General features: G+C 37.5%; 1 protein-coding gene across 1 annotated transcript in view; it reads left to right on the top strand.

Moving 5' to 3' along the window:
* Positions 1-4,512: 4,512 nt before the first annotated feature.
* MUC19 (mucin 19, oligomeric) overlaps positions 4,513-13,349 on the top strand; it is a 74,051-nt gene continuing 65,214 nt past the window's right edge. The window contains exons 1-2 of the mRNA XM_039223568.1: positions 4,513-4,603; positions 4,950-5,024. Coding sequence (XP_039079499.1) covers positions 4,513-4,603; positions 4,950-5,024 — 166 coding nt within the window. The remainder of the gene's footprint in view (positions 4,604-4,949; positions 5,025-13,349) is intronic.

The following is a 13,349-nucleotide window of genomic DNA, read 5'->3' as shown; positions in this document are numbered from 1 at the left end:
CTTCTGCTGCACGAAACGTTATCCAAGCAGCTGCAGGCAGTTCAAGGGAGGAGAGAACATCATAAATGTTATCAATTGCACTGATCAACATACCAGCAGATTAAGTATGTTTGTAGTTAAAATCATGGATAGAGTTGCACTTAATGTGTTTACTTCAGGAACTGCAGACAAAGAATAAAAAACCTATGCAGCCCCTTGCAACTCCACTTTCGTTTTGCTAAGAGGAAATCTCCTTGCTGTTACAAGCTGACGTGGAACAACACCAGTGTAGGACAGAAAAACCTTGAATGGGCCTACTTCAAAATTAGCCTTCTGTGTGTATGATCCTCCCAGATTCTCCACTCTCTGGCTAGGTGGACACATTCTCAACTTTCCCATAATAGGTCTTTTTTTTTTAAATGTTTTTATATAAATTCCAGTTAGTTAACATGAGGAAACTAATATTAGTTTCAGGTGTGCCGTTTAGTGATTCAACACTTAACACCGGATGTTCATCACAAGTGCACACCTTAATCCCCATCACCTTTTTAACCCATCCCCCCACCCATCTCCCCTCTGGTAACCATGAATTTCTTCTCGATAGTTAAGAGTCTGTGTCTTGGTTTCTCTCTCCTTTTTTCTATGATCATTTGTTTTGTCTCATAATCCTTTTAACATAGCATTTAACACACCAGTTTGTATTTTCATAAATAAAAGTGAATAATAACAACCTCCTCACAGTGATATTCAAATGGATAAATGTGGTAAAGCTTGACCACAGTGACACAAATAAGGCAGTCCGTGAAATCTGGTTTTCTGGACCCTGTTGCTATGGGACAGTGGATTCTCTGGAGGCCAAACAGCAGCCGCCACGACCCAGATGCTGATACCTGCTTCCCTATCCCCACTCTGTGTCTTAGGCTAAGACTCCCCCAGGCAGAGACTTCCTAGTAAACCTGGAAACCAAGGGAAGGGAGAGGAGAGCACAGAGGGAGAACCATATCTCTGCTCACTACTCAGTGCATTCAGACTACAGGCCTGGCTCCCACTTGAAAGCTAAGGTACTCAGAAAACTCCAAATACCTTCAAGAATCGGAAGAACCAAGTACCTGTGTACTTTCAAGTAGTCAGATTCTGAATTGTTATTGGAAACAATGGCACCAAGACTGGGAACCTGGCCAAATGGAGAATGAGGACTTCAATTTCCCCTGAGGTGGCATAGTGTAAGAATTTACTATATTGCTGATGAGTGTCCATGAAGAGCATTGGGTTTCCCAAGTTAGGTGTCTGCGAGAGAGGGAGTCACAGGCTCCCTGAAACAGGCTCCAGGCTCTGAGCTAGCTGTCAGCACAGAGCCTAAGGCTCCCTTTTTAAACATAAACTTTCCCCCCAAAATATTTTCTATTAAGATAAATGCTTATGTCTTTATAATGGTAAGTAGCTTATTTGGGGTTCTAACCAGGAAGAACTTAAAATGACTGTCAAATTTTTTTATAAATTGTTCTAAAGTCTTTTTTTGTTTCAGGAGTCAAGAGTGAACAATTCTATTTAAGAAAATTTCTATGAGAATTTTAAAATGGAATATATCAGGCCTATCAAATTTTATTCTGAGATCCTAGAAACTATATGTGCTATAGGCAACTGAATAAATGCTCAAGAGAAAAGTTTAGTCTTCTTTTTAAGAACCCTCTTCAACATTTGCCAAGTTGGTAGTTTAATTCATTTTAAAAATGTTCTTTTATAGTAATTATCAATCATGGATACTTTAAAATTATAGAAGGCAAAAAAGAAAACCTGCAGTGTGGTCCTCAAAGGAGAGGCTAGGGGAAGACAGAGGTGCTAGAATCCAGCAAATATGGTCTGTAGCTGTCAGTGCAGATCCCAGAGGATCCTCTTTTCCCCTCTCTCTGCCCCACCCCAGCGTGCACATTCTCAAAAATAAATAAAACTGGGGCACCTGGGTGGCTCCGTCGGTTAAGCGTCTGACTTCAGCTCAAGTCATGATCTCAGTGTCTGTGGGTTTTAGCTCTGTGACAGGCCCTGTGCTGACAGCTCAGAGCCTGAAGCCTGCTTCAGATTCTGTCTCCCTCTCTCTCTTTCTCTCTGCCCCTCCCCAGCTCGCTCACTCGCTCTCTCTCTCTCTCAAAAATAAATAAACATAAGAAAACATTTTTTAAAAAAACATTAAAGAAAAAAACTTATGGAAAGGCAACTAATATGAATGTAGTAAGTATATTGGCATTTTATTGTCTTTTTGACTTCTAAGCACACGGTTTTGGGAATGCAGACAACGCTGACTCCATCTCATTCATGCCAACTCAATGACCTTCCTGGGCTGTGTTCCAGCCCCTTGGAGGTTAATGTGTACCCTGACCGGAATACGGGAAGGCTTGTTTGATCTTCCCTAAGGTGGCGCACAGAAAACACCACTTTAGATAACGAATAGAGATGGCGGGTGCGCAGAAGTTCCCAGTTTAGATAACTACCCTTTGACTTCATCACAATGCCCCCTTGCTCTGTAAAAACTGGGGATTAAGGTCCAGACTGGGCTGAGAATAGCTGCACAATGCTGGGATTGTTCGCTTCTACTTCAGTAAGTTACCCTGGCTGACTCTGTCAATATTTTGAAGTGGCTTGCTTCCATTTTCCTCTCAAAGTAGTTTCTCAGTTTGGAAGATACTGAACTGTCCCTCCTCCACCTTCTAACAACTATAAACCCAATTTCTTCTGTAGTTATTAATGTTATGGTGAAAAAGATCTAGGACTTTACTAATAGGCAACTGAGCAGGTGAAATGAAACAAAACACTCCTATTAGGGCATTTTCCCCTTATAATAATTGAGGGTCACTCTGGACTAGAAGTATCAATGGTGGAAACTTTTCCTAACCATCAGTATTTCCCCCGTGTTACTGTCGTGTGTCTAAATATATTATAGTGAATTAAATCTCTTTATAAAGAGCTTCAATACTAAAATGTGTATATCGTTATTATTATTGCCATTATTAACTTAATGTAATCTTTATTTTTGACCACAGTAAGTTGTTCATTAAATCTCGTATTCAATATTTAGTGAGTACCTAACAAGTTCTAGGCTCTTTTCTAGGCACTGGGACTCAGTAGCGAACAAAACACATAAAAATCCTGCCCTAATTGAATTTAAATTTTAGGCCAAGTCTGGGTGACTCAGTTGGTTAAGTGTTTGACTTCAGCTCAGGTCATGATCCTGTGGTTTGTGGGTTCTAGCCCCAACCTAGGCTCTTGCTGACAGTTCAGAGCCTGTAGCCTGCTTTGGTTTCTGTGTCTCCCTCTCTCTTTGCCCCTCACCCCACTCGCTGTCTCTCTCTGTCTCTCTCTTTCTCTTGTGTGTGCGTGCTCAAAAATAAATAAACATTTAAAAAATTCTAGTTCTAAGGAAAGACAAGAATTAAATGAATTAAATAGAGTAATTAAAAATATACACCAGATGGTGGTAAAAGCTGTGGAAAAAATAGAACAGAGAGTAGGGGACAGGTCATGATTTCATGGTGGGAAGATTGAGCCTCTCATTGGGGTCCTTGCTGGGTGTGGAAGCTACTTAAGATTCTCTCTTTCTCCCTCTTCCTCTGCTCCTCTCTCTCTCTCTCTCTTTCTCTCTCTCTCATTCACAGAAAAAGAAAGAAAGAAGGAAAGAATGAAAAGAAACTAGAAGGAAGAAGTGGGGTGAGGTTTGCGTTCAGAGAAGGTGTCCATGTGAAGGTGGTTTTTGAACAAAGACTTAAATGAAGTGAGGAAGTGATAATCTAGGGGAGGAATTAGCAATCGCATAAACATATAAATGACTTAGAAATTTAAAAGAGCTTTCATTTGTTTTGAAATTAAAATATTTAGTTTTAATGGTATAAAGCATTGATGGTGCCAAAGAATGATGTAACTATCTTTTTGGACATCTGTTTGAAACATATGCAAACTATCCATATTTAAAAACTTTTATATACGGATAGGCTTTAACTCACTAAGGCTAAAGTTTAATCATAACCCTGACAAAGGTTATTTTGGAGGAAAGATAATGACAGCATGTAGAAGTGGATCCTAGCTATTTACAAAGTATGTCATTAAAATGCAAGTTTTAATGAGATGAAAGACAACATTCTGTGGATACCTGAGGAGAGAGTATTCCAGGGAGCAGAGACAGCAAGTGCAGACACTCCAAGCTGGGACTGTCTAACAAGCAACAGTGATGGCATGGAGGCTCTGAGAGAGTGAGAGCAAGCAGGCAGGAGGTGAGATCAGAGTTCGGGCTGAAGGATTAGGGCTGTGCAGCCTTATTTAAGGTTCTGGTTTTATTTGGTGAAATGGGGGGTCCCACAGGGTTTTGAGTGGAAGAATGCATAGTACGAGTCAGTCTACACAGGACCGCGCTGGCTGATGTTTTGAGATTATAAAAGGGAGAGGAGCTGAGTGGTATGTAAATCCGTAGAACTTGGGTGCAAGCACCGAGGGAATGAAAGTGTCTAGAGAAAAAAGAAGAGATCCAAAATTGAATCTCAAGCCCTCATGTTCAGAGGTGCTGGAAATGAGGAGGATTCGCCAGAGGAGAATGAGAGGGAGCAGCAGATGAAGAAGGAAAATGCTGGAAACTGCAGAAGTCAGCGTGTTCTAAGAAGGAAGAATTGATCAACCATGTGTCAAATGTTGAAAGGTGAATAAAATGAAGACTGACCACTCACCATTGGATTCACAAAAGATTACCTGTGCCGTTGATTTTGTGCTGTAATGGAGTGATAACTTAGAGTCATGGAAGAATGAGAAATCATGAACAGGAGTCAATGAACACCCAATAACTCCTGTGAAGTTGAACAATTAAGGGGAGAAGGGAAATGGGAAGAGAGCAGGGAGGGAAGTGAACTCAATAGCTTTTTAAAAAAATAGCTTCATTGAGATATAATTCAGCTACCATAAAGCTAATTTTTTGTTATATTTATTTTTCTTAGAACAAATAACAGCAAGTATTTATACTGTTGGAATTAATCCAAAAGAGGAAAGAAACCTTAGGGATGTGGACAGAGGTGAACAAATTATTGGCATTAATGTTCTTGGATGGAATCCAGAGTGTAAATGGGAGCATTGACCTTCCATGGTAACACAGAGACTTCTTGTGTGTTAACAAGAATGTGATAGCTCATATTTGCTCAGTAAAATTGAAGTAGGGTCATTAATTGAGAAGGAGGATGGAAAGGAGGCATTGGATATTGGAGAAGAGAAGAGAAAACAGACTCGAAAATATAATTGCCTGACTATCTTAAGGGCCCAGTTGGGGTAATAGATTTAAGAGAGACAAATTAGCATGACTGTATTTTTATCCTGTCACATTCATCTGCCTGGTTTAGACAGGGGAAAGAAATGAGTTTAATTTAAACCATCGTTGGGGTTTTGCCAATAAAGCAAGCACAGGGGCTCAGGGTGGAGAGGCTCAAGGGAATTAAAGGCACATGCTAGGGAATGATGATAAGAACTCACTGCAGAATGTGAGACAAGTAAGAGGGTACTTGAATTGTCGGGGGGAGTGAGGATTGATGAAATGAAGCAGAATCACAGACTGTAGGCCCCAGTGGAATCAGCAGATTCTTGGAATCTCACTGTTAGAACAAGGGACCTGGAAAGAGAAGTAGGTGGTAAGACATTAGAATGCTTGAAATTGCATTTGACTTTTTCATAATGCATTTTCCACTTGGAATCCCCCCTGGTTCTGAATGTCCAGGTTTTATGTGCTTTTCTCAGGTTCAACTCTTAAACTATCTTCTCCATGAAAAATTCCCTGATTCTCCCAGGCTAAAAGAAGGCCACCTTCCTTGGAGCTTTCATAGCATTTCACCTGAAGCCTGCTTATGGGAAAGTTCCCATCTTGCATGTATTCATAGTTACCCCAAAGTCTCAAAGTAACTTCATTTCATTCTGGTCTATGTATCTAGGCCCACTGTCGACATATAGCAGAACAATAATGTCACAATGACAATCTGAAAAATGGGCTCTCCAAGACCAAATCTCCTTCACAATGAAGTCATGTATGATTAAACAACAACAACATCATAAATGGCAGTGTTCAAATGAGTCAAAAGGGCAATGTCCCCCTTTAACTATACTTTTTTTTCTGTGTTGGAGAAAAATCCTCAATATACAGTCTTTATTTGCAAAGTATTTAAAGAGTCAGATCTGGGGTTTGGAAAAACTATAAAGTCAGTGGAAGCCAGTCTTTAGCCCCTCCAACCTCTGTTACCTCCTTTTCTGCTCATGGAGTAAGCCCCCTCCACAGCCCTCCTGAGTCTTGTTTGCCCACCCTCCAAATCCCTGCCCCATGAGGAAAACTCTGCTACTGTACTGATGTCAGATTTTAAAATGCATGGCCTTCAGTAAATGCATTATCTTAAACAGGAGAATGCATTTAAAATATTTAAACCTGTTGAATTCTGTCCCCTTTCAAAATGATAAAGGAATCAATTAGTAGACTAAGATTTGATGAGGACAGGAAGCTCATGAGTAAAAGCATTCAGTCTGTATTGGTAAAGCCCCCTGAGAATGCAGGTATCATTTATTTCCTTCAGATTAGTTGAGAACGAGTGGACAAAAGAGAAGGAAAGGGATGCTTATCCATAGTTTTCCCCTTTTCCTGGGATTTTTCTGCTTTTCTGGAGAGAGAAATTGAGAATTGTTTTCCCTTTGGTTACTGAAATCCTTTTCTTTTTTAAATTTTATTTAAGTATAGTGGACACACAATGTTATATCAGTTTAAGGTTTACAACCTAGTAATTTGACAAATTTATACGTTATGCTATGTTCCCCACAAGTGTACTGACACCATTCCTTGATGGTGATTGGGAGCAGATGAGAAAGAGGTGCATCATCAAAGCTATGGAGTTGACCCTTCTATGCTTCAGGTCCACCTTTAATTGTCAGTCATCTCTACCCTGCTCAGCATGAACTAGACCACAAGATCATGACTTGAACTTCCTGCCCCTACCCCAGAATATCTACATATATAATTCATGGGTAGTATTTTCTCTTTATTTTTGTTCTAAAACATTCTTTTTCTTTTGTTCTCATTTTCATGTCTTCTAGTTATTTACATACATGATTATAAAGTTCATGCTAAACATGAAGATCATTGGACACCATGTGTCCTCATGAGGAATAAAGCTATTACAGTAACAGTAGTACATTGTATGTCTAATTATATCTACTCCTATACTTATACCTATGTGATAATTATATACTTCTGCAAGGAAATACCTAATAATATATTGATAAGTAAAGAGTTCTTTGTTTCAAGATAGGTTAATGTTTAAAATACATTTCGTTGTTAAGGGAGAGATAATATTACAATATTTAATCACACTATTTGAGTTTCTTGAGGTATTAAGACTTTTGCAATGATTAATAGGGTACAGACAAATGTCGACCATTGGCATATTTGGTTTTTAATCCTGGGGCTTTTAGTTCCTGCCTTTGCTGTTTGCACAGGGTGGCAAGAAGGCATGGTCTGGGTTTGGCGTGAGCTGGACTCGATCCAAGAGAGAAGATGTCACAGAAATAAGACACTAAACTGACTTGGAACGGATTTCATCTTTGGCATGCTATGATATTTATCTTTGCTCTATCATCACTAACTCTACCACACCTAGCCCATGACAAGAGACAGTGGTAATGGTATAAAACCTCCAGTTACAGGGTCCCTCATGGATTTGGTTCTTCAGGATGACTGGTCCCCATTTGTAGACCCCAAATCACCACCATGAAATTGATATTTTTGTATTTGGTTGTGGCCCTTTGCATCTTCTGCAAAGGTAAGAGACTAATTTAAAGAATCATTTCAACTTTGATAGACCCATTTATATGTTTGCCTAAATGTTTAGTGTTCTCTACTTCAAATATTTTTCTCTATTGGAAAACTTTCCTTTATCTCACTAGGATAATAAGTAAGAATAGTAGGATAATAAGAAAACTAGATTTTCATCCTATTCAGGTTTTATAAGTTTAAGGAAATATTAATGAATATGTTACTCTAGATGCACAAGGTATTATTTTTTTTATTCCTTTTTTTTTATAGTTTACTTACTTTTGAGACAGAGAGAAACAGAGCATGAGCAAGGGAGGGGCAGAGAGAGAGAGGGAGACACGGAATCTGAAGCAGGCACCAGGCTCTGAGCTGTCAGCACAGAGCCCGACACGAGGCTCAAACCCACGAACTGCGAAATCATGACCTGAGCCGAAGCCGGTCGCTCAACCGACTGAGCCACCCAGGCGCCCCTAGTTTTGTTATTCATTGTTATCATAATTTATCTTTTGATGAATCTATCTTGAGCTTAAAATCCGCATTTAGACTAAAGACCCACATAGATCATTGCAATGTTTACAAATTATGAAAGTACCACCAATTAAAAGCCTGGTTTACCACAAAAAAAATTGTGTAGGAAAAAACATTTCTTAAAGTAACAAATTTTCTGGATATTTCATGAAGTCAATTAATTTCTAAAATTAACTGAAAAGTAGGACATCATTAATTGTTAATTAAAAATTGAGCAAAATGGATAAAAATCTTTAGAAACAAATGTATTTCTTGCTCTTTAGTTCTATATCTAAACAGGGAAGAAAAGCAGTAACATCTGAACATATGGGGAAAGGTCAGTAAAAGGGGAGAGATTCATTCTATATCTAAATTTAAAATCTATTTTCTAAGTTTAGGAGTAGGGTACTGTTTACTTTTTTGTGAGAAGTTAGAATGTGGTGGACTATGATTATTTGTTGTGATTAAGATAAAATATTTTTATCTTTAATCCAACTATCTGGGAAATCATCTGATGGACCATCAGAAAATGAATATTCAAGTAATGGTGACCTTCATAATCTTATATAGCACTTTGTTATACTCTGTTTCTACTTTGCATAAATGTGTTTATTTCTTAAATAGCAGTGTACAACTTATTTTCAAAGCATTTATTAAATGATATCGTATCACAGCAAAATGTCTTAAAAGGATTTAGTAAAGCATATTAAGTTCACCAGAGAATTGGAGAGAATTTCTAAAGTAAATTCTTAAATATCAATGGTAGCTTTAAGAATGATTATGAATATTTCAATAGGATTTCCATAGATTGGTGATTTTTAATGTTTATGGAGAGAGAGAGAGAGAGAGAGAGAGAGAGCAAGTGTGTGAGTGGGGAAGGTTGCAGAGAGCAAGGGAAAGAGAATCCCAAGCAGGGTCTGCACTGTCAGGGCAAAGCCCATCCTGGGGTTCAATCTCATGAACTGTGAGATGATGACCTGAGCCAAAATCAAGAGTTGGACACTTAACCAATTGAGCCATCCAGACACCCTGGTTGGTGTGTTTTTTATTTTAAGCAAAAAGAAGAGATTACATGTATTAATAAAGCCATGTTGATTCATAAGAAATACCTGGAAAATATTCTGCAGAAATTCCAATTGCCTTAGTTGAAATGAATTTTTGTTCCTTAGTCAGTGAGATCTATATTCCAAACACAGACTCCCTTTTGTTCTGTATGTTATAGAATGGTAAAGGTTTCAGGACTGGAAGTTGGTAAAGGCAGATATGTAGGAGGCATTCATGTATTCATTCAGAAGAAAAAATTATATTGTTTGAGTAACCGCAACTGTACTAAGAAAAGAAGAAAAGCAAAACAACAAAATAGTACCCTGACTTATCGGGGGGAAAAACTTCAGTGATATGAGATCTAGATCTGGCATGATATAGATATGTATATTCAAATTTATTTTTTTAATATTTATTTTTTTATTTTTATCTTTTTTAAGTTTACTTATTTTGAAAGAAAGCAAGAGACTGTGGGAGTGTGGGGAGGGGCAGAGAGAGGGAGAGACGGGGGTGGGGAGAGGAAGAGACAGAGACAGAGAGAGAGAGAGAGAGAGAGAGAGAGAGAATCCCAAGCAGGCTCCGCACCACCAGCACAGAACCCAATGCAGGATTCTACATGGGGCTGGAACTCCAGAACCAGGAGATCATGACCTGAATGGAAATCAAAAGTCAGATGCTCAACCAACTGAACCACCCAGGCACCCCTATTTATTTTTGAGAAAGAAAGTGAGAGAGTGTGAGCAGGGGATAGGCAGAGAAAGAAGGAAACAGAGAATCCCAATACTAAAAAACCATAATTTTTAGATATAAAAAGTAGATTGCTTGGGTTGAATTTAAAAGAATGGAAACAAGAAGACTATTATTTTCTTATTAAAAATATGGTATAGAGAAGTATAAAATGACCTAATTTTTATTGCTTTGTTTTTCTTCTTTTTTAATAGATGGAGAAACCCTATTTTACAGACAGAAATCAGGTCTGTATCTTTCAGAAATTAATCTTTACTTTGAGATATCAAGGTGTATTTTGAGCCTGCTTCTTTTCGAACATAGGGATTTTTTTACAGGCTTGTTGAGATACAACTGTCATATAACATTGTGTAAGTTTAAAATATACAACATGGTTTGATACATGTATATGTTGTAAAATGATTACCACAATACGGTTATTCTGCGCCTTTATCATGTCACCTTTGTGTGTGTGGTGAGAAATTTTATGATCTATTCTCTTAGCCACTGTCAAGTGTACAATACGGTATTACTAACTATAGTTAAGGAGCTATTCATTAGGTTCCCAGATCTTATTCATCTTAGAACTAGAAGTTTGTGACCTTTGATAAACATCACTCCATTTATCCCAACCCCTAAACCCTGGCAAACACCACTTTACTTTTTTTCTATGAGTTCAATGTTTTTAGATTCCACATAAAAATGAGATTATACAGTATTTGTCTTTCTCTGTCTTATTTCCCTTAGCATAATGCCTTAAAGCCCATCCATGTTGTCCCAAATGGCAGGATTTTCTTTTATTATGGTAGAATAGTATTCCATGTGTATATATACCACACTTTCTTTAGCCATTCATCTGTTGATGGACATTTAGGTTATTGGCTATTATGAATAATGTCGGAATGAACATGGTAGTGCCGATATCTCTTTGAGAGAGTGATTTAATTTCCTTTGGGATATTTATCCAGAAGTAGAATTTCTGGGTCATATGGTCATTCTATTTTTATTTTTTGAAAACCTCCAGACCATTTACTCTAATAGCTAAACCAATTTACATTCTTGCTATCATAGAATACAGAAATTAATGCGTTTTGTATAAACTTGATTTGGGAATGAACTACGATGACTCTTTATTCATTTATCTCCATGATTGTAAACTCCTCAAGGATAAGATTTTGCTCTATGCTGTTTGTTGGGTATTCACAATGCTGATAACAATGTCTGTAATGGAACAGGTAATCAGATCATATTTCTTTTGAATTAAAATATAATTTGGGATTATAGATAGGATTTGTTCTGCACACAAGAATTTTCCATATGAAAATAACCAAATTTTTTGCAAAGTAAAATTTCTGAAATGACCTACAGATACTCTATCTTTTTGCCCAAGAAGACAAGGGACTTCTCAACATCGTCTAATCTTTTTGGGGGGACATAAAAATGAATGCCAATTATCATATTATATATCATGCAATGATGCCCTTGGAATCTAATGCTGTGTGTAAGATAGTTGGGCCCTAGTCTAAAGATGGTTTCTAAGTTTCTGCTTTTGATTTGCCTTTCTGTCTTTTCATTTCTTTTTTTTTTAAATTTTTAATAGTTTATTGTCAGGGTGGTTTCCATATAATACCCAGTGCTCATCCCCACAAGTGCCCTCCTGCATGCCCATCACCCCCCTTCCACTCCCCCCGACCCCCATCAGCCCTCGGTTTGTTCTCGGCATTCAAGAGTCTCTCATGGTTTGCCTCCCTCCCTCTCCCCCACTATTTTTCCCCTTCTCCTCCCCCATGGTCCTGTCTTCTTATTTCTGTTAAACATTTAACTCTATATCTTTTTTTATGTTTATATATCTTTGAAAGAGAAAGAGAGAGAGCAAGTGAACAGGGAGGAGCAGAAAGCGTGGGAGACAAAGAATCTGAAGCAAGATCCAGTCTCTAAGCTGTCAGCACAGAGCTCGACGCAGGGCTCAAACCCACAAGCCATGAGATCATACCCTGAGCCAAAGTTTGATGCTTAATCGATTGTGACAGTCAGGATCCCCACTAACTCTATATCTTGATAGGGTTATTATGTCTATTTTTTACACCCAGTTCCAATTCTTACTCTTTGCTTTCAGTCTAATGGGATGATAATACCATTGATTCAAGCTCCTTAGTCTTTTTAAAAAGTGTTTATTTATTTTGAGAGCAAGAGACAGAGAACACGATCAGGAGAGGGGCAGAGAGAGGGAGAAAGAATCCCAAGCAGGCTCTGCATTGTCAGTTTGGACCTGATGCAGGGCTTGTTCTCAAGAATGATGAGATTATGACCTGGGTCAAAATCAGGAGTGGTGAGTTATCCAGGAGCCACAAGCTCATTAGTCTTGCATCTGTTGTAAGACAGTCCATGGTGAGTGGGGCCTGTGGGATATCTTTCTGATGGATAAAGTTCACACATGGGTTTTGTAACATCTCTATTTATTTCAAGAGGATTTGGGAATGACTTTTGGACTGCAAACGACATTAAAAATTTTTTTCTTTTATTTATTTATTTTTAATTTGCCTCTAAGTTAGTTAGCAATAGTGCAACAATGATTTCAAGAGTAGATTCTTTAATGCCCCTTACCCATTTAGCCCATTCCCCCTCCCACACCCCCTTCAGTAACCCTCTGGTTTTTCTCCATATTTAAGAGTCTCTGTTTTTGTCTCCTTCCCTGTTTTTATATTATTTTTGCTTCCTTTCCCTTCTGTTCATCTCTTTTGTATCTTAAAGTCTTCATATGAGTATAGTCATATGATACTTGTCTTTTTCTGAGTAATTTTGCTTAGCATAATACCCTCTAGTTCCATCCATGTAGTTGGAAATGGCAAGGTTTCATTCTTTTTGATTGCTGAGTAATACTCCATATATATATATATATATACACACACATATATATACTCTCTCTATATATATACACTCCATATATATACATATATATACTCCATATATATACATATACACTCCATATATATATATACACTCCATATATATATATATACACTCCATATATATATATACACTCCATATACATATATATACACTCCATATATATATATATACACTCCATATATATATACACTCCATATATATATATACACTCCATATATATATATACACACTCCATATATATATATATACACACCATTATATATATATATATATACACACACCATTATATATATATATACACACCATTATATATATATATATATATACACACCATTATATATATATATATATATATATATATATATATATATAT

The sequence above is a fragment of the Hyaena hyaena genome, unplaced genomic scaffold, assembly GCF_003009895.1.
Source record: "Hyaena hyaena isolate Hyena2069 unplaced genomic scaffold, ASM300989v1 scaffold_1376, whole genome shotgun sequence".
Lineage (NCBI taxonomy): Eukaryota > Metazoa > Chordata > Mammalia > Carnivora > Hyaenidae > Hyaena > Hyaena hyaena.
This window is presented reverse-complemented; position numbering and strand designations above follow the sequence as displayed.